The sequence below is a fragment of the Aegilops tauschii genome, chromosome 3 (assembly GCF_002575655.3).
Source record: "Aegilops tauschii subsp. strangulata cultivar AL8/78 chromosome 3, Aet v6.0, whole genome shotgun sequence".
Taxonomy (NCBI): Eukaryota; Viridiplantae; Streptophyta; class Magnoliopsida; order Poales; family Poaceae; genus Aegilops; species Aegilops tauschii.
The window spans coordinates 409,484,803-409,506,169 of record NC_053037.3 but is presented as its reverse complement, the minus strand read 5'-3'; the positions used below and the strand labels follow the sequence as shown (position 1 = coordinate 409,506,169).

Below are 21,367 nucleotides of genomic sequence, written 5' to 3'. Positions count from 1 at the left end.
TCGTGAAGACGTACGACTACATCAACCGCATTGTCATAACGCTTCCGCTTTCGGTCTACGAGGGTACGTGGACACACTCTCCCCTCTCGTTGCTATGCATCACCATGATCTTGCGTGTGCGTAGGAATTTTTTTGAAATTACTACGTTCCCCAACAGTGGCATCCGAGCGTGGTTTTATGCGTGGATGTTATATGCACGAGTAGAACACAAGTGAGTTGTGGGTGATACAAGTCATACTACTTACCTGCATGTCATACTTTGGTTCGGCGGTATTGTTGGATGAAGCGGCCCGGACCGACATTACGCGTACGCTTACGCGAGACTGGTTCTACCGACGTGCTTTGCACACAGGTGGCTGGCGGGTGTCAGTTTCTCCAACTTTAGTTGAACCGAATGTGGCTACGCCCGGTCCTTGAGAAGGTTAAAACAACACTAACTTGACAAACTATCGTTGTGGTTTTGATGCGTAGGTAAGAACGGTTCTTGCTCAGCCCGTAGCAGCCACGTAAAACTTGCAACAACAAAGTAGAGGACGTCTAACTTGTTTTTGCAGGGCATGTTGTGATGTGATATGGTCAGGGCATGATGCTATATTTTATTGTATGAGATGATCATGTTTTGTAACCGAGTTATCGGCGACTGGCAGGAGCCATATGGTTGTCGCTTTATTGTATGCAATGCAATCGCCCTGTAATTGCTTTACTTTATCACTAAGCGGTAGCGATAGTCGTAGAAGCATAAGTTGGCGAGATGACAAACGATGCTACGATGGAGATCAAGGTGTCGCGCCGGTGACGATGGTGATCATGACGGTGCTTTGGAGATGGAGATCACAAGCACAAGATGATGATGGCCATATCATATCACTTATATTGATTGCATGTGATGTTTATCTTTTATGCATCTTATCTTGCTTTGATTGACGGTAGCATTATAAGATGATCTCTCACTAAATTATCAAGGTATAAGTGTTCTCCCTAAGTATGCACCGTTGCGAAAGTTCTCCGTGCTGAGACACCACGTGATGATCGGGTGTGATAGGCTCTACGTTCAAATACAACGGGTGCAAAACAGTTGCACACGCGGAATACTCAGGTTAAACTTGACGAGCCTAGCATATGCAGATATGGTCTCGAAACACTGAGACCGAAAGGTCGAGCCTGAATCATATAGTAGATATGATCAACATAATGATGTTCACCATTGAAAACTACTCCATCTCACGTGATGATCGGACATGATTTAGTTGATTTGGATCACGTGATCACTTAGATGATTAGAGAGATATCTATCTAAGTGGGAGTTCTTAAGTAATATGATTAAATTGAACTTCAATTTATCATGAACTTAGTCCTGGTAGTATTAGCATATCTATGTTGTAGATTAATAGCTCGCGTTGTTGCTTCCCTATGTTTATTTTGATATGTTCCTAGAGAAAAACTATGTTGAAAGATGTTAGTAGCAATGATGCGGATTGTATCCGTGATCTGAGGATTATCCTCATTGCTGCACAGAAGAATTATGTCCTTGATGCACCGCTAGGTGACAGACCTATTGCAGGAGCGAATGCATACGTTATGAACGTTTGGCTAGCTCAATATGATGACTACTTGATAGTTTAGTGCACCATGCTTAATGGCTTAGAATCGGGACTTCAAAGACGTTTTGAATGTCATGGACCATATGAGGTGTTCCAGGAGTTGAAGTTAATATTTCAAGCAAATACCCGAGTTGAGAGATATGAAGTCTCCAACAAGTTCTATAGCTAAAAGATGGAGAAGAATAGCTCAAGCAGTGAGCATATGCTCAGATTGTCTGGGTACTACAATCGCTTGAATCAAGTGGGAGTTAATCTTCCAGATAAAATAGTGATTGACAGAATTCTCTAGTCACCATCTCCAAGTTAGTAGAACTTCGTGATGAACTATAATATGCAAGGGATGACGAAAGTAATTCCCGAGCTCTTCGCGATGCTGAAATCGACGAAGGTAGAAATCAAGAAATACATCAAGTGTTGATGGTTGACAAGACCACTAGTTTCAAGAAAAGGGCAAAGGGAAGAAGGGGAACTTCAAGAAGAATGGCAAGCGAGTTGCTGCTCAAGTGAAGAAGCCCAAGTCTGGACCTAAGCCTGACTAAGTGCTTCTACTGCAAAAAGGACTGGTCACTGGAAGCGGTACTACCCCAAACAATTGGCGGATAAGAAGGATGGCAAAGTGAACAAAAGTATATTTGATATACATGTTATTGATGTGTACTTTACTAGTGTTTATAGAAACCCCTCGGTATTTGATACTGGTTCAGTTGCTAAGAGTAGTAACTCGAAACGGGAAGTTGCAGAATGAACAGAGACTAGTTAAGGGTGAAGTGACGATGTGTGTTGGAAGTAGTTCCAAGATTGATATGATGATCATCGCACACTCCCTATACTTTCAGGATTAGTGTTGAACCTAAATAAGTGTTATTTGGTGTTTGCGTAGAGCATGAATATGATTTGATCATGTTTATTGCAATACATTCATTTAAGTTAGAGAATAATTGTTGTTCTGTTTACATGAATAAAACCTTCTATGGTCATACACCCAATGAAAATGGTGTGTTGGATCTCGATCGTAGTGATACACATATTCATAATATTGAAGCCAAAAGATGCAAAGTTAATAATGATAGTGCAACTTATTTGTGGCACTGTCGTTTAGGTCATATTGGTGTAAAGCGCATAAAGAAAATCCATGCTGATGGGCTTTTGGAATCACTTGATTATGAATCAGTTGATGCTTGCGAACCATGCCTCATGGGCAAGATGACTAAGACTCCGTTCTCCGGAACAATGGAGCGAGCTACTGACTTATTGGAAATAATACTTACCGATGTATCCGGTCCGATGAGTGTTGAGGTTCGCGGCGGGTATCGTTATTTCCTGACCTTCACAGATGATTTGAGCAGATATGGGTATATCTACTTAATGAAACTGAAATAGTTGAAAAGTTCAAAGAATTTCAGAGTGAAGTGGAGAATCATTGTAACAAGAAAATAAAAGTTTTTCTGTGATTTGATCGCGGAGACGGATATTTGAGTTACAAGTTTGGCCTTCAATTAAAACAATGTGGAATAGTTTCACAAACTCATGCCACCTGGAACACCACATCATAATGGTGTGTCCGAACGTCATAACCGTACTTTATTGGATATAGTGCAATCTATGATGTCTCTTACCGATTTACCACTATCGTTCTGGGGTTATGCATTAGAGACAGCTGCATTCACGTTAAATAGGGCACCATCTAAATCCGTTGAGACGACACTATATGAACTGTGGTTTGGCAAGAAACCAAAGTTGTTGTTTCTTAAAGTTTGGGGTTACGATGCTTATGTGAAAAAGTTTCATCCTGATAAGCTCAAACCCAAATCAGAGAAATGTGTCTTCATAGGATACCCAAAGGAGACAGTTGGGTACACCTTCTATCACAGATCCGAAGGCAAGACATTCGTTGCTAAGAATGGATCCTTTCTAGAGAAGGAGTTTCTCTCGAAAGAAATGAGTGGGAGGAAAGTAGAACTTGATCAGGTAATTGTACCTGCTCCCTTATTGGAAAGTAGTTCATCACAAAAATTTGTTCCTGTGACTCCTACACCAATTAGTGAGGAAGCTAATGATGATGATCATGTAACTTCAGATCAAGTTACTACCGAACCTCGTAGGTAAACCAGAGTGAGATCCACACCAGAGTGGTACGGTAATCCTATTCTGGAGGTCATGTTACTTGACCATGACGAACCTACGAACTATGAGGAAGCGATGATGAGCCCAGATTCCGCAAAATGGCATGAGGCCATGAAATCTGAGATGGGATCCATGTATTAGAAAAAAGTATGGACTTTGGTTGACTTGCCCGATGATCGGCAAGCCATAGAAATAAATGGATCTTCAAGAGGAAGACGGACGTTGATAGTAGTGTTACTATCTACAAAGCTAGACTTGTCGAAAAAGGTTTTTAACAAAGTTCAAGGTGTTGACTACGATGAGATTTTCTCACTCATAGCGATGCTTAAGTCTGTCCGAATCATGTTAGCAAATTGCCACATTTTATGAAATGTGGCAAATGGATGTCAAAACTACATTCCTTAATGGATTTCTTAAAGAAGAGTTGTATATGATGCAACCAGAAGGTTTTGTCGATCCTAAAGGTGCTAACAAAGTGTGCAAGCACCAGCAATCCATCTATGGACTGGCGCAAGCATCTCGGAGTTGGAATATATGCTTTGATGAGTTGATCAAAGCATATAATTTTATACAGATTTGCGGTGAAGCCTGTATTTACAAGAAAGTGAGTGGGAGCACTACAGCATTTCTGATAAGTATATGAGAATGACATATTGTTGATCGGAAATAATGTAGAATTTTCTGGAAAGCATAGAGGAGTATTTGAAAGGAGTTTACAAAGAAATACCTCGGTGAAGTTGCTTACATATTGAGCAACAAGATCTATAGAGATAGATCAAGACGCTTGATAAGTTTTTTCAATGAGTACTTACCTTGACAAGATTTTGAAGTAGTTCAAAATGGAACAGTCGAAGAAAGAGTTCTTGCCTGTGTTACAAGGTGTGAAATTGAGTAAGACTCAAAGCCCGACCACGGCAGAAGATAGAAAGAGAATGAAAGTCATTCCCTATGCCTTAGCCATAGGTTCTATAAAGTATGCCATGTTGTGTACCAGATCTATTGTATACCCTACACTGAGTTTGGCAAGGGAGTACAATAGTGATCTAGGAGTAGATCATAGGACAACGGTCAAAATTATCCTTAGCGGAATAAGGATATGTTTCTCTATTATGGAGGTGACAAAAGGTTCGTCGTAAAGAGTTACATCGATGCAAGCTTTGACACCGATCTGGATGACTCTAAGTCTCGATCTAGATACATATTGAAAGTGGGAGCAATTAGCTAGAGTAGCTCCGTGCAGAGCATTGTTGACATAGAAATTTGCAAAATACATACGGGTCTGAATATGGCAGACCCGTTGACTAAACTTCTCTCACAAGCAAAACATGATCACACCTTAGTACTCTTTGGGTGTTAATCACATAGCGATGTGAACTAGATTATTGACTCTAGTAAACCCTTTGGGTGATGGTCACATGACGATGTGAACTATGGGTGTTAATCACATGGTGATGTGAACTATTGATGTTAAATCACATGGCGATGTGATCTAGATTATTGACTCTAGTGCAAGTGGGAGACTGAAGGAAATATGCCCTGGAGGCAATAATAAAGTTATTATTTATTTCCTTATATCATGATAAATGTTTATTATTCATGCTAGAATTGTATTAACCGGAAACATGATACATGTGTGAATACATAGACAAACGGAGTGTCACTAGTATGCCTCTACTTGACTAGCTGGTTAATCAAAGATGGTTATGTTTCCTGGCCATAGCATTAGTTGTCATTTGATTAACGGGATCACGTCATTAGGAGAATGATGTGATTGACTTGACCCATTCCGTTAGCTTAGCACTTGATCGTTTAGTATGTTGCTATTGCTTTCTTCATGACTTATACATGTTCCTATGACTATGAGATTATGCAACTCCCGTTTACCGGAGGAACACTTTGTGTGCTACCAAACGTCACAACATAACTGGGTGATTATAAAGGTGCTCTACAGGTGTCTCCGAAGGTACTTGTTGGGTTGGCGTATTTCGAGATTAGGATTTGTCACTCCGATTGTCTGAGAGGTATCTCTGGGCCCACTCGGTAATGCACATCACTATAAGCCTTGCAAGCATTGTAACTAATGAGCTAGTTGCGAGATGATGTATTACGGAACGAGTAAAGAGACTTGCCGGTAACGAGATTGAACTAGGTATTGAGATACCGACGATCGAATCTAGGGCAAGTAACATACCGATGACAAAGGGAACAACGTATGTTATTATGCGGTTTGACCGATAAAGATCTTCGTAGAATATGTAGGAGCCAATATGAGCATCCAAGTTCCGCTATTGGTTATTGACCGGAGACGTGTCTAGTTCATGTCTACATTGTTCTCGAACCCGTAGGGTCCGCACGCTTAAAGTTTCGGTGACGATTGTATTATGAGTTTTTGTGTTTTGATGTACCGAAGGTTGTTCGGAGTCCCGGATGAGATCGGGGACATGACGAGGAGTCTCGAAATGGTCGATACGTAAAGATCGATATATTGGACGACTATATTCGGACATCGGAAAGGTTCCGAATGATTCGGGTATTTTTCAGAGTACCGGAGAGTTACGGGAATTCGTATTGGGCCTTAATGGGCCATACGGGAAAGGAGAGAAAGGCCTCAAAGGGTGGCCGCACCCCTCCCCATGGACTGGTCCGAATTGGACTAGGGAGGGGGGGCGCCCCTTCCTTCCATCTCCTTCTCCCTTCCCTTTTTCCTATTCCATGTGGGAGGTGGAATCCTACTAGGACTAGGGAGTCCTAGTAGGACTCCACACTTGGGCGCGTCCTATGAGGGCCGGCCTCCTCCTCCCTTGCTCCTTTATATACGGGGGCAAGGGGGCACCTCTAGACACACAACAATTGATCTCTTAGCCGTGTGCGCTGCCCCCCTTCATCATAATCCACCTCGATCATATCGTAGCAGTGCTTAGGCGAAGCCCTACATCAGTAGCATCATCATCACCGTCATCACGCCGTCGTGCTGACGGAACTCTCCCTCGAAGCTCTGCTAGATCGGAGTTCGTGGGACGTCATCGAGCTGAACGTGTGCTGAACTCGGAGGTGTCGTGCGTTCGGTACTTGGATCGCTCGGGTCGTGAAGACGTACGACTACATCAACCGCATTGTTATAACGCTTCCGCTTTCGGTCTACGAGGGTACGTGCACACACTCTCCCCTCTCGTTGCTATGCATCACCATGATCTTGCGTGTGCGTAGGAATTTTTTTGAAATTACTACATTCCCCAACATCTGCAACATTTAGATCCGTATGTATCTTGCAAATCTCTATGTCTCCCACCTGGACTTGGTCCCGGATGAAATTGAAGCGTCTCTTGATGTGCTTGGTCCTCTTGTGAAATCTGGATTCCTTTGCCAAGGCAATTGCACCAGTATTGTCACAAAAGATTTTCATTGTACCTGATGCACTAGGTATGACACCTAGATCGGATATGAACTCCTTCATCCAGACTCCTTCATTTGGAGCTGCTTCATCCGGATGCACTAGGTATTACACCTAGATCAGATATGAACTCCTTCATCTAGACTCCACTTCACACGTAGATCCCGCCACGACGCTTTGTTTAGAACTGCACCAACTAACAGCTCCACCGTTCAATGTAAACACATATCTGGTTTGCGATTTAGAATCGTCCGGATCAGTGTCAAAGCTTGCATCGACGTAACCATTTATGACTAGCTCTTTGTCACCTCCATAAATGAGAAACATATCCTTAGTCCTTTTCAGGTATTTCAGGATGTTCTTGACCGCTGTCCAGTGATCCACTCCTGGATTACTTTGGTACCTCCCTGCACGGCTAATAGCAAGACAAACATCAGGTCTGGTACACAGCATTGCATACATGATAGAGCCTATGGCTGAAGCATAGGGAACATCTTTCATTTTCTCTCTATCTTCTGCAGTGGTCGGGCATTGAGTCTGACTCAACTTCACACCTTGAAACACAGGCAAGAACCCTTTCTTTGGTTGATCCATTTTGAACTTCTTCAAAACTTTGTCAAGGTATGTGCTTTGTGAAAGTCCTATCAAGCGTCTTGATCTATCTCTATAGATCTTGATGCCTAATATGTAAGCAGCTTCACCGAGGTCTTTCATTGAAAAACTCTTATTCAAGTATCCTTTTATGCTATCCAGAAATTCTATATCATTTCCAATCAGCAATATGTCATCCACATATAATATCAGAAATGCTACAGAGCTCCCACTCACTTTCTTGTTAATACAGGCTTCTCCAAAAGTCTCTATAAAACCATATGCTTTGATCACACTACCAAAACATTTATTCCAACTCCGAGAGGCTTGCACCAGTCCATAAATGGATCGCTGGAGCTTGCACACATTGTTAGCTCCCTTTGGATTGACAAAACCTTCTGGTTGCATCATATACAATTCTTCTTCCAGAAATCCATTCAGGAATGCAGTTTTGACATCCATTTGCCAAATTTCATAATCATAAAATGCGGCAATTGCTAACATGATTCGGACAGACTTAAGCATCGCTACGGGTGAGAAAGTCTCATCGTAGTCAATCCCTTGAACTTGTCAAAAACCTTTCGCAACAAGTCGAGCTTTATACACAGTAACATTACCGTCAGCGTCAGTCTTCTTCTTGAAGATCCATTTATTCTCAATGGCTTGCCGATCATCGGGCAAGTCAACCAAAGTCCACACTTCGTTCTCATACATGGATCCCATCTCAGATTTCATGGCCTCAAGCCATTTTGCGGAATCTGGGCTCACCATCGCTTCTTCATAGTTCGTAGGTTCGCCTTGGTCAAGTAACATGACCTCCAGAATAGGATTACCGTACCACTCTGGTGCGGATCTTACTTTGGTTTACCTACGAGGTTCAGTAGTAACTTGATCTGAAGTTTCATGATCAATATCATTAGCTTCCTCACTAATTGGTCTAGGTGTCACAGGAACCGGTTTCTGTGATGAACTACTTTCCAATATGGGAGTAGGTACAGTTACCTCATCAAGTCCTACTTTCCTCCCACTCACTTCTTTCGAAAGAAACTCCTTCTCTAGAAAGGATCCATTCTTAGCAACGAATGTCTTGCTTTCGGATCTGTGATAGAAGGTGTACCCAACAGTTTCCTTTGGGTATCCTATGAAGACACATTTCTCCGATTTGGGTTTGAGCTTATCAGGTTGAAGCTTTTTCACATAAGCATCGCAGCCCCAAACTTTAAGAAACGACAACTTTTGTTTCTTGCCAAACCACAGCTCATAAGGCGTCGTCTCAACGGATTTTGATGGTGCCCTATTTAACGTGAATGCAGTCGTCTCTAAAGCATAACCCCAAAATGATAGCGGTAAATCAGTAAGAGACATCATAGATCGCACCATATCTAGTAAAGTACTATTCTGACGTTCGGACACACCATTACGCTGTGGTGTTCCGGGTGGCGTGAGTTGTGAAACTATTCCGCATTGTTTCAAATGTAGACCAAACTCGTAACTCAAATATTCTCCTCCACGATCAGATCGTAGAAACTTTATTTTCTTGTTACGATGATTTTCCACTTCACTCTGAAAGTCTTTGAACTTTTCAAATGTGTCAGGCTTATGTTTCATTAAGTAGATATACCCATATCTACTCAAATCATCTGTGAAGATGAGAAAATAACGATACCCGCCGCGAGCCTCAACATTCATCAGACCACATACATCAGTATGTATGATCTCCAACAAATCTGTTGCTCGCTACATTGTTCCGGAGAACGGCGTCTTAGTCATCTTGCCCATAAGGCATGGTTCGCAAGTACCAAGTGATTCATAATCAAGTGATTCCAAAAGTCCATCAGTATGGAGTTTCTTCATGCGCTTTACACCAATATGACCCAAACGGCAGTGCCACAAATAAGTTGCACTATCATTATCAACTCTGCATCTTTTGGCTTCAACATTATGAATATGTGTATCACTACTATCGAGATTCAACAAAAATAGACCACTCTTCAAGGGTGCATGACCATAAAAGATATTACTCATATAAATAGAACAACCATTATTCTCAGATTTAAATGAATAACCGTCTCGCGTCAAACAAGATCCAGATATAATGTTCATGCTTAACGCTGGCACCAAATAACAATTATTTAGGTCTAAAACTAATCCCGAAGGTAGATGTAGAGGTAGCGTGCCGACGGCGATCACATCGACTTTGGAACCATTTCCCACGCGCATCGTCACCTCGTCCGTAGCCAGTCTTCGCTTAATCCGTAGTCCCTGTTTCGAGTTGCAAATATTAGCAACAGAACCAGTATCAAATACCCAAGTGCTACTGCGAGCTCTAGTAAGGTACACATCAATAACATGTATATCACATATACCTTTGTTCACCTTGCCATCCTTCTTATCCGCCAAATACTTGGGGCAGTTCCGCTTCAAGTGACCAGTCTGCTTGCAGTAGAAGCACTCAGTCTCAGGTTTAGGTCGAGAATTGGGTTTCTTCTCTTGAGCACCAACTTGTTTGCTGTTCTTCTTGAAGTTCCCCTTCTTCTTCCCTTTACCCTTTTTCTTGAAACTGGTGGTCTTGTTGACCATCAACACTTGATGCTCCTTCTTGATTTCTACCTCCGTAGCTTTTAGCATTGCGAAGAGCTCGGGAATTGTCTTATCCATCCCTTGCATATTATAGTTCATCACGAAGCTCTTGTAGCTTGGTGGCAGTGATTGAAGAATTCTGTCAATGATACTTTCATCCGGAAGATTAACTCCCGGTTGAATCAAGTGATTGCAGTACCCAGACATTCTGAGTATATGTTCACTGACAGAACTATTCTCCTCCATCTTGCAGCTGTAGAACTTATTGGATACTTCATATCTCTCAATCCGGGCATTTGCTTGAAATATTAACTTCAACTCCTGGAACATCTCATATGCTCCATGACGTTCAAAACATCGTTGAAGCCCCGGTTCTAAGCCGTAAAGCATGGCACACAGAACTATCGAGTAGTCATCAACACGTGACTGCCAGGCATTCACAATGTCTGCAGTTGCCGGCAGAGGTGGTACACCTAGCGGTGCTTCCAGGACGTAATTCTTCTATGCAGCAATAAGGATAATCCTCAAGTTATGGACCCAGTCCGTGTAACTGCTACCATCATCTTTCAACTTTGCTTTCTCAAGGAACGCATTAAAATTCAATGGAACAATAGCACGGGCCATCTATCTACAATCAACATAGACAAGAAAAAATACTATCAGGTACTAATTTCATGATAAAATTAAGTTCAGTTAATCATATTACTTAAGAACTCCCACTTAGATAGACATCCCTCTAATCATCTAAGTGATCACGTGATCCAAATCAACTAAACCATGTCCGGTCATCACGTGAGATGGAGTAGTTTTCAATGGTGAACATCACTATGTTGATCATATCTACTATATGATTCAAGCTCGACCTTTCGGTCTCAGTGTTCCGAGGCCATATCTGCATATGCTAGGCTCGTCAAGTTTAACCCAAGTATTCTGCGTGTGCAAAACTGGCTTGCACCCGTTGTAGATGGACGTAGAGCTTATCACACCCGATCATCACGTGGTGTCTCGGCACGATGAACTTTGGCAATAGTGCATACTCAGGGAGAACACTTTTATCTTGAAATTTAGTGAGAGATCATCTTATAATGCTACGGTCAGTCAAAGCAAAATAAGATGCATAAAGGATAAACATCACATGCAATCAATATAAGTGATATGATATGGCCATCATCATCTTGTGCTTGTGATCTCCATCTCCGAAGCACCGTCATGATCACCATCGTCACCGGCGCGACACCTTGATCTCCATCGTAGCATCGTTGTCGTCTCGCCAACTATTACTTCTACGACTATCGCTACTGCTTAGTGATAACTAAACCAATTACAGGGCGATTGCATTGCATACAATAAAGCGACAACCATATGGCTCCTGCCAGTTGCCGATAACTCGGTTACAAAACATGATCATCTCATACAATAAAATATCGCATGATGCCTTGACCATATCACATCACAACATGCCCTGCAAAAACAATTTAGACGTCCTCTACTTTGTTGTTGCAAGTTTTACGTGGCTGCTACGGGCTGAGCAAGAACCGTTCTTACCTACGCATCAAAACCACAACGATAGTTCGTCAAGTTAGTGTTGTTTTAACCTTCTCAAGGACCGGGCGTAGCCACACTCGGTTCAACTAAAGTTGGAGAAACTGACACCCGCCAGCCACCTGTGTGCAAAGCACGTCGGTAGAACCAGTCTCACGTAAGCGTACGCGTAATGTCGGTCCGGGCTGCTTCATCCAACAATACCGCCGAACCAAAATATGACATGCCGGTAAGCAGTATGACTTGTATCGCCCGCAACTCACTTGTGTTCTACTCGTGCATATAACATCTACGCATAAAACATGGCTCGGATGCCACTATTGGGGAACGTAGTAATTTCAAAAAAATCCCTACGCACACACTGGATCATGGTGATGCATAGCAACGAGACGGGAGAGTGTGTCCACGTACCCTCGTAGACCGAAAGCGGAAGCGTTAGCACAACACGGTTGATGTAGTCGTACGTCTTCACGATCCGACCGATCCAAGTACCGAACGTACGGCACCTCCGAGTTCAGCACACGTTCAGCTCGATGACGTCTCGCGAACTCTGATCCAACAGAGCTTCACGGGAGAGTTCCGTCAGCACGACGGCGTGATGACGGTGATGATGTTGCTACCGACGCAGGGCTTCGCCTAAGCACCGCTACGATATGACCGAGGTGGAATATGGTGGAGGGGGGCACTGCACACGGTTGGAATAGATCAACAGATCAACTTGTGTGTTTAGAGGTGCCCCCTTCCCCCCGTATATAAAGGAGAAAGGGGGGAGAGGCGGCCGGCCAAGGAGGGCGACTGGGAGTAGGACTCCTCCTTTCCTAGTAGGAGTAGGAGAAGGGGGAAGGAGGAGGTGGAGAGAAGGAAGGAGAGGGGGGCCGCCGCCCCCTTCCCTTGTCCAATTCGAACTGGGGCAAGGGGGGGCGCGCGCCACCTCCTGGCTGCCCTCTCTCTTCTCCACTAAGGCCCAATAGGCCCATTACATCCCTGGGGAGGTTCCGGTAACCTCCCGGTACTCCGGTAAAATCCCGATTTCACCCGGAACACTTCCGACGTCCAAATATAGGCTTCCAATATATCAATCTTTATGTCTGGACCATTTCGAGACTCCTCGTCATGTCCGTGATCATATCTGGGACTCCGAACTACCTTCGGTACATCAAAACACAAAAACTCATAATACCGATCGTCACCAAACTTTAAGCGTGCGGACCCTACGGGTTCAAGAACTATGTAGACATGACCGAGACACGTCTCCGGTCAATAACCAATAGCGGAATCTGGATGCTCATATTGGCTCCCACATATTCTATGAAGATCTTTATCGGTCAAACCGCATAACAACATACGCTGTTCCCTTTGTCATCGGTATGTTACTTGCCCGAGATCCGATCGTCGGTATCTCAATACCTAGTTCAATCTCGTTACCGTCAAGTCTCTTTACTCGTTATGTAATGCATCATCCTGCAACTAACTCATTAGTCACATTGCTTGCAAGTCTTATAGTGATGTGCATTACCGAGAGGGCCCAGAGATACCTCTCCGACAATCGGAGTGACAAATCCTAATCTCGAAATACGCCAACTCAACAAGTACCTTCGGAGACACATGTAGAGCACCTTTATAATCACCCACTTACGTTGTGACGTTTGGTAGCACACAAAGTGTTCCTCCGGTAAACGGGAGTTGCATAATCTCATAGTCATAGGAACATGTATAAGTCATGACGAAAGCAATAGCAACATACTAAACGATCAAGTGCTAAGCTAACGGAATGGGTCAAGTCAATCACATCATTATCCTAATGATGTGATCCCGTTAATCAAATGACAACTCATGTCCATGGCTAGGAAACTCAACCATCTTCGATTAACGAGCTAGTCAAGTAGAGGCATACTAGTGACACTATGTTTGTCTATGTATTCACACATGTATTATGTTTCCGGTTAATACAATTCTAGCATGAATAATAAACATTTATCATGATATGAGGAAATAAATAATAACTTTATCATTGCCTCTAGGGCATATTTCCTTCAGTCTACATAGTTCTCGAACCCGTAGGCTTCGCACGCTTAACGTTCGATGACGATTTGTGTTATGAGTTATGTGATTTGATGACCGAAGTTTGTTCGGAGTCCCGGATGGGATCACGGACATGACGAGGAGTCTTGAAATGGTTGAGAGGTAAAGATTAATATATTGGAAGGTTATATTCGGACATTGGAATGGTTCCGAGTGATCCGGGTATTTTCTCGGAGTACCGAGGGGTTACCAGAACCCCCGGGGAAGTTAATGGGCCTTAGTATGCTTTAGTGGAGAGAGGGAAGAAGGGCCACGAGGTGGCGTGTGCCTCCCCCCTGCCCAAACCGAATTGGACAAGGGGTGGGGGCGCGACCGCCTCCTTCCTTCTCCTTCTCCCCTCCTTCCTTTCCCTCCAGTGGAAGAAAGGAAAAGGGGGGCGAATCCTACTTGGACTAGGAGTCCAAGTAGGACTCCCCCCTTGGCGCGCCCCTCCTTGCCGCCGGCCTCTCTCCCTCCCTCCTTTATATACGTCGCCAGGGGGCACCACAAAGCACAACAGACAATCTCTTAGCCGTGTGCGGTGCCCCTCTCCACAGTTTAACACCTGGTCATATCGTCGTGTTGCTTAGGTGAAGCCCTGCGCCGGTAACTTCATCATCACCGCCGCCACGCCGTCGTGCTGACGGAACTCTCCCTCGTCCTCAACTGGATCAAGAGCTCGAGGGACATCATCGTATTGAACGTGTGCTGAACACGGAGGTGCCATACGTTCGGTACTTGGATCGGTTTGATCGTGAAGACGTTCGACTACATCAACCGTGTTATTAAACGCTTTCGCTTTCGGTCTACAAGGATACGTGGACACACTCTTCCGTCTTGTTGCTATGCATCTCCTAGATAGATCTTGCGTGATCGTAGGAAAAATTTTGAAATGCTCCGTTCCCCAACACTTGTACGTTGATGGGCCTTTTACGGGCTTCCATAAAGACCGCGAAAAATAATGGGGTCAAAATAAATCAACACTGTGGGAATTGAACAGAGGACCTCCTGTCTGGATGATGTAACAACCAACGACCTATGCATCTATCATGTTTCCTAATCCCACCTCGCTCTTTTACAATGATTCCCACCAGTAAATATATGAGCGGCCCCAGGAATCAACCGACAGATGGTAAAAACAAAGGAGAGCGGTCCTCATGTTTAGGGCGAGCTAATTAAGTGAATGAGCTAATTAAAAGAAGGATTGTGGGCTTAAATAGAATATTTAAACAGATGTGGCTAATTAAAGAAAGGATTATGGGTAAACCCGTGTAATAATTAAAAAAAAGATTGTGGGATTAATAAATAGTAGAATATTCAAATGGATGGGGCTAATTAAAGGAAGGATTTGAGATAAAAAGATAGGATAATTAAAAGGAAGGATTCGTAGGCTTCAATGTGGTGGGGCTACTAAACTAGAAAAGGAAGAATTTGATTCCCGATTAAAACGGATGAGGACGTCATGGTAATTAATGAAAAGATTATAGTTAAATGGAATTAGTGGGAGATTGTGCCCGGTAAAGAAAATATGAACGCAACTAAATTGCACCCTATTTTTTATGTTCATTTTGTAGAAGGACATTGCATTCCAACATGTTTTTCATAGTGAATCTGGTGTTGTGAGACATTATGCTTGCACAAAACATTAAATTTTCTCGTTGCAACCTACGGGCATATGTGCTAGTTTTTTCTCATGGGGTATCAGTATCCATATATCACCATTAGTTTTTTTTTGCGCGATATATGACCATTGTTTCATGCCGTGACGCGCGCTTTGCACGCAGATATGAATGAATAAATCCCGGAGAGCGGAGTTGTATAAAAAAAACTCTTTTATCCAGAAAGAACAAGAATAACGTGGGCGGAGGCAGGCACACACTCCATTGGATCTGCCTCGGTTGGAAGTCCGGTCCTTGCTTTCCATCCTCCACGCTGGAAAATCTTTCGGCCGCATCCACGCATCCGACGAGCACCCCATCCCCGCCGGCCATACCGCGCCCGGTCCCCGGTACGCCGACGCACGGAAGGAACCAACAAGGGACCGTTGAGAAGGAAAGCGGCCCGTTTCTTGGTTCCGCCGGAATCGATCGAAGCAGACGTCGTTCTCGCAAAAGATACGGCGCTTTTAGGACGCCACCAATAGGCAGCTGCGTTGAGAACGTATTTTAAGTGGGGGGTTCCGGTAGGAGGAGTATATCCACTCCGACTGCTGCCAGGTCAGGCACAGATCAGAGGTAGATTCATCGCCAAGAAAACGAAAGAAATCAGCAAGGGATTTGATAGATTACCACTTTGCCAAGTCCCCCCCTGAGCCTGACTCGTCATTGGTTAAGGAAAAAGAGATTAACCAATTACGTATTATGTTAACTAAAGAGGGGCAGAGTGGGAGGAGCAAAAGGTGCGAGGATAAGGCCCCGCTCCCCGGTCGCATTTGTTTAATCGAATCCATCGTGTCTCCACGTGGCGACCCAACCCAACCGCCTTGGAGTAGAGAAGACCTTCAAGATTTTAGCCCCCCGGCCGTCGCCTTTTTATACCCGCCCATGCCGCTTCATTGCCTGGTTCGTCGCTCTGCCGTCTCCCTCCCTCCCTCCCTTCGCCCCCGCCTGCGTCTCTTCTGCCTCTTCTTTCTCGGCCCCTATTCTGCCTCTTCTTAATTTGCGGTAAAACTGCACTCGGTCGCCTGGATATACAGTTGGTGAGCTGAAGTGCCAAGAAAGAGAGAGAAAGGAGATCAGTACTGGCAAATGGTGTTCTACTTCAAGGCGCGGCCGGACGCCGGCGATTACACCATCTACATGGGCGCCGACAAGAACGAGAACGAGGAGCTCATCAAGTACGGCCTCCCCGAGGACGTCTGGTACGAGCATTTGCCCAACTCTAGTCTCTAGCTTCGCTTCTCCCTCCCTCCCACCCTTCCCTATCTCTTCTACTCTAGAAGAACATAAACTCTCGTTAGGTTTGGGGTCTCGATCGATGGATATACTCATGGGAGTTCCTCCGTATATAAATATGCACGTGGAGTATAATAGTTTAGTAGTACGTTTAAACTCATGCGCGGTGAGCCAGTGAAATCCCGTAGACAGATAGAGAGAGAACGGCCGGCCGGCCGGCCAGAGAGAACTCGGGGAAGAGAGGGAGCGCAAGGATTGACGCGTGACGAGGCCATGACGGGGCTGCCGGGGACACTCCAACTACCAAACAGCCTAGATACGACCAGAGCTAGCGGACTTAAGTACACAACGAGCTCCCGGTCTGCCATCTGCATCGCGCCCGTGCTACCTAGGGCCAAAACACCCTGTATATATCGTCTAGAGGACCTCGCCCTCGGCTCATGCTGCTTGCTGCAGACTATACTTGTTTTACTGGTTTATATATATTGCTGAAAAATAGGCAACTGTCGAGTTGAGTGGATATCGTGCTGTAGTACAACCTAGTAGCTCGTTTATTAAGCAAAGCAACGATGATTGTACGAAATAATTAATCATTTGGCGCACCACCATCGATCTGCACTGCAGGTTCCATGTGGACAAGGTGTCGTCGGCGCACGTCTACCTGAGGCTCAAGAAAGGCGACTCCATAGACACCATCAGCGAAGGACTCCTGGAGGATTGCGCGCAGCTCGTAAAAGCGCATTCCATTCAAGGTATATACTACTGATGATTGTGTTACTGAAATGCACCTAGTTAAAAAGATTTTCTTACTACCAATGTCACCCCACAAAACATTTATGTGCTCTACTGTATGTTGGGCATCTGAGCACGGACCGAAGAAATTAGCTCGTGGTGTGACTGTGACCGGCCGTGTCTAGTGCAAAGCTGCAGCATGCACATTGCTATCTCTTTCTGTGCCCATTACAGCAACTTTTTCTGGTGTATTATTGCCGGCCTCTCTATGCATGCGATGCATGGGCCCCTTTGCATTATCTGCCTTGGGTCGATAACTGGCCTATACTGTATGCGCGAGTGATTGTGATCGTCAGAAGGTGACAAGTTGGGTCGATAATGGATGCTCGCTACATCATTCATGCATGCATGTGTTTATCGTGCAGGAAACAAGATGAACAATGTCGAGGTGGTCTACACGCCATGGTCTAATCTCAAGAAGGCGACATCCATGGATGTCGGCCAAGTTGGCTTCCACAACCATCGCCTGGTAATCAATTAACCAGTTCTACTCGTTTGCTAGCAGTACTACTAACGCCTCCATTTGGCAGTTATTTAACAAATTTAAGAAAAAAAATTATATAGACAAAATATGCTTGATCGATTGTAGCGTTTCAAGTAGGCTCACTTGTTAAAGGCATGTATGCAGTGGTATCAAGTTATAGAAGCATTGTTTCGAGTAGCACGAACAATAGTTGGATAAGAAACCTTTTAAAGTTTAATTAGATTATCTTGTGCAATAATTGGGAACATTCGATGAGAAAATAACCATTATAATGAAAGCTGCCAACTCATGACCAGTCTAGCTTGAAAGAAAGTCTGTCTTGTCTTGCGCATACATGTAGCTGCTTAGCTGCCGACGGTCCCAACCGTCGCCAATGCTAACTGACTCTAGCATGCTTCATTTTTCTTGCGTTGGCCCTTGGCTAATCATAAGTTGATTCATGTCTTTGCGACAAACAAATGTTCATATACAATCTACTGTCCGTCAACAGGTGCATGTTTTGACAGTGGAGAAGCGTGTCAATGAGATCCTCAACAGGTTGAATAAGACCAGGGTCGAGCGCCGACCAGATCTCAAAGGTACATATACACATACACAAGCTAGTGATCTCCATTTCGTGTGCACGTGTAGTACACCATATGCATGCATGCACGTGCAACTGGGATTTCATTCGCTAATTTGCTAATTTGTGTGTGTGTAGCCGAGAAAGATGCATCAAATGCAGCGGAGAAGGCCGAGAGGAAGATGCAGCTGAAAGACAAGGCACGCAACGCATGCATGCTAGCTAACTTGACCTTTCCAAATCAAAGCCTGTCATGCATGGTGACAACCGGCTAACCTTTTTCTCTTGTGGCGTGCACAGAAGCGCAGGGAGGAGATGGAGAGGGTGGTGAAGGAGCGGCAGGCCGAGATACGGAGCTACAAGGGCCTCATGGTCGCCGAGAAGATGACCTCCAACCGCCAGATCGCCTCGGCCGGCAAGTCCATACAGGAAATGGAGGACGAGTTCGTCTAGCAGCTAGCATCATGCGTGTGTAGTGTATCATCCATGGCCATGTGTATATGTGCCGATGCGCGCACCTTGCGTGCGTGTGCGAGCGTGGTCTCGACGAGGCAGCCGATGATCGATCGATCCTCGATGTTACTGACGGTGCAGGTGTACATATATAAGGTCCTTGGTTTGGACAGAAATGAGAAAGCAGCTAGCGCAGAAATGAACTGTAAATTCCAAAAAATTCTGATGACAAAGGGCGGGCATTGCGGCGCCTAAACAAAACTGATCCACATCTGGTATGCTTAGGGCTTTTTCGATTCGTAGGATTCTGAAAATACAGGAATAGAAAAGGTATAGGATTGGAGCGGCATATAGCCACTTAAATCTTATATGATTAACGAGTGTTTGATGCCATAGGAAAAATAAAGGAATTGCAAAAAGAGATTGGAGTGGATGTTAGTTTTCCTATAAAATGTAGTACAAAAGATTTTATAGGAAAAATTCCTATGGAATCTAATTTTACGAATCAAACGACCAACGTAGGAAAAATTTCATAGAATTTCAATCCTCCAAAAATCCTACATAATTTCTTTGTATCGAAGGAGCCCTTAGCTTGTGCATCCAATCGATATGAGGCCGTCATCATCGTTTGACGAATGTGTTGAGTTTGGAGTGCGACAACAGAGTAAACCGAGGGGAAATGGTGGTCCAATAGGAAATGTGGAAGAAAATAGAAGGCCCGCAGGACCGAGCTGTGGGCGACCCAATTCGGGCACTTGCAGGTTCCTGCGGGAGCGGGTTTTAGGAGCTATTTCTTTTCTATGTCTTTTATGTGTTGGTTTTCATCTGTTTCCTTATGGTTTTTTAGTTTTTTGTTTTTATTTCATTTTTTATTTCCTTTTTAAATAATATTTGATTTTCTGTGTTTGTTTTCAATGGTTTTTTTTCTCAATTTTCAACAGTTTTATTTTTGGGTTTCGGCTTCTATACTTCTTAACTGGTTTTCTTCCTTTTTTTCCTTTTTTTTCAACACATCCCTACTTTTTCCATATACATTGTACACTTTTAGTATACATCAAAACATTATTTATAAAAGTTTCATATGTAAATGCATGATAACTTTTTTAAATATATGTCTTGATGTATATATTTTTATACACATTGTGCATTTTCCGTATACATTTGAAGCATTATTTTATACACATTTAGAAAAATTCAAATACATGTTTTTGAACTTTTTTAAATACACATTGTTCCATTTTTTGAATGATATGAAAAAATTAAACTATACAATTTTTTTACTGTTATGAACATATTTTGAAATGTAAAACATATTTTTTGAATGGTAAGAAACATTATTTTTGAATTACATAAACATCTTTTTAAATTGTATAATCTTTGTTTTTAAATGACACGTAGATGTTTTTGAAACATGTGAGTCTTTTTTAAATATCACAAACATTTTTCTAAATGGTATCAATTTTTTTATAAAATTATACGAAAAAATAATTTACACAACGTTGATGTTTTCAAATTCATGGTTTTCAAATTTAAATGTAAATATATGTTCTGTCATACTCCCTCCATTTACTTATACATGGTCACTATGGAATATACATTTTGCATCTATATAAGGCCACCAATAGTGAGGGAAAATTAATGATGTTTCCTCGTACTAGCAACTTGTTTAATATTTGCACGCATGCAGTCATAATGACACTTAGCTATTTCCTCCACTCAGTTTTCTTGCATTCATGCGGTGTATTAACGATCCCAGTAAACGAAAAGAAAAATTGGGTTACAAAACATGTATTAAACTTTATCTTGGTACCTGTAATTTGAGTTTGTGGCCTTGTATATAAAAATGGAGGAAGTATATGTATTCAGGATTTTTCAAAAGTATGACAAAAAAAAGGGACAAATAAAAAAATAAGAAGAAAAATGAACTAACTTGCAAGGAGTTACTACTTAGACATGCCCATTAGTAGTGATGCTGAAGCAAGACAAACTTCTGTCTCCCATAAAGCTAGACAAAACCGCTTATGAGACCTCCTTTTTTTTAGAACAGCTCATGAGACCTCCTGCACAGGGCTTATGGCAGCCCCTGTTCGGTGCCTTAAACGCCCAAACATTTCTCTGCCGCTCATGCTCCCCACTGATGGGCTAGCCCAAGAAGAAGGCAAACACTCGACTGGTTTCCCTGGTCGCTCGATCACGTTTGATCGGTCACCGTTGACTAGTTGACCAGACAACTATTGACTTTTGGAAAGCTACGGAAAAAATGTGAATTTAAAATATTCATCGATTTAAAAA

The 21,367-nt window shown here is 43.3% G+C and overlaps 1 protein-coding gene across 1 annotated transcript; it reads left to right on the top strand.

The window, feature by feature from the left end:
- The first annotated feature begins 16,443 nt into the window (after nt 1-16,443).
- Nucleotides 16,444-19,274, top strand: LOC109743709 (uncharacterized). The gene is made up of 6 exons (XM_020302794.3): nt 16,444-16,750; nt 17,409-17,536; nt 17,942-18,045; nt 18,551-18,638; nt 18,761-18,822; nt 18,923-19,274. Exons 1-6 carry the CDS (start codon nt 16,638-16,640, stop codon nt 19,073-19,075), a joined length of 648 nt encoding a protein of 215 aa, XP_020158383.1. The 5' UTR covers nt 16,444-16,637; the 3' UTR covers nt 19,076-19,274.
- The last annotated feature ends 2,093 nt before the right edge of the window (nt 19,275-21,367 follow it).

Excerpts from the sequence above, each read along its gene's own strand:
- LOC109743709 (XM_020302794.3), top strand. The coding sequence starts at position 16,638 with ATGGTGTTCTACTTCAAGGCGCGGCCGGACGCCGGCGATTACACCATC. Across the intron at positions 18,046-18,550 it reads GCTTCCACAACCATCGCCTG|GTGCATGTTTTGACAGTGGA; the intron begins GTAATCAATTAA and ends GTCCGTCAACAG. Across the intron at positions 18,639-18,760 it reads GCGCCGACCAGATCTCAAAG|CCGAGAAAGATGCATCAAAT; the intron begins GTACATATACAC and ends GTGTGTGTGTAG.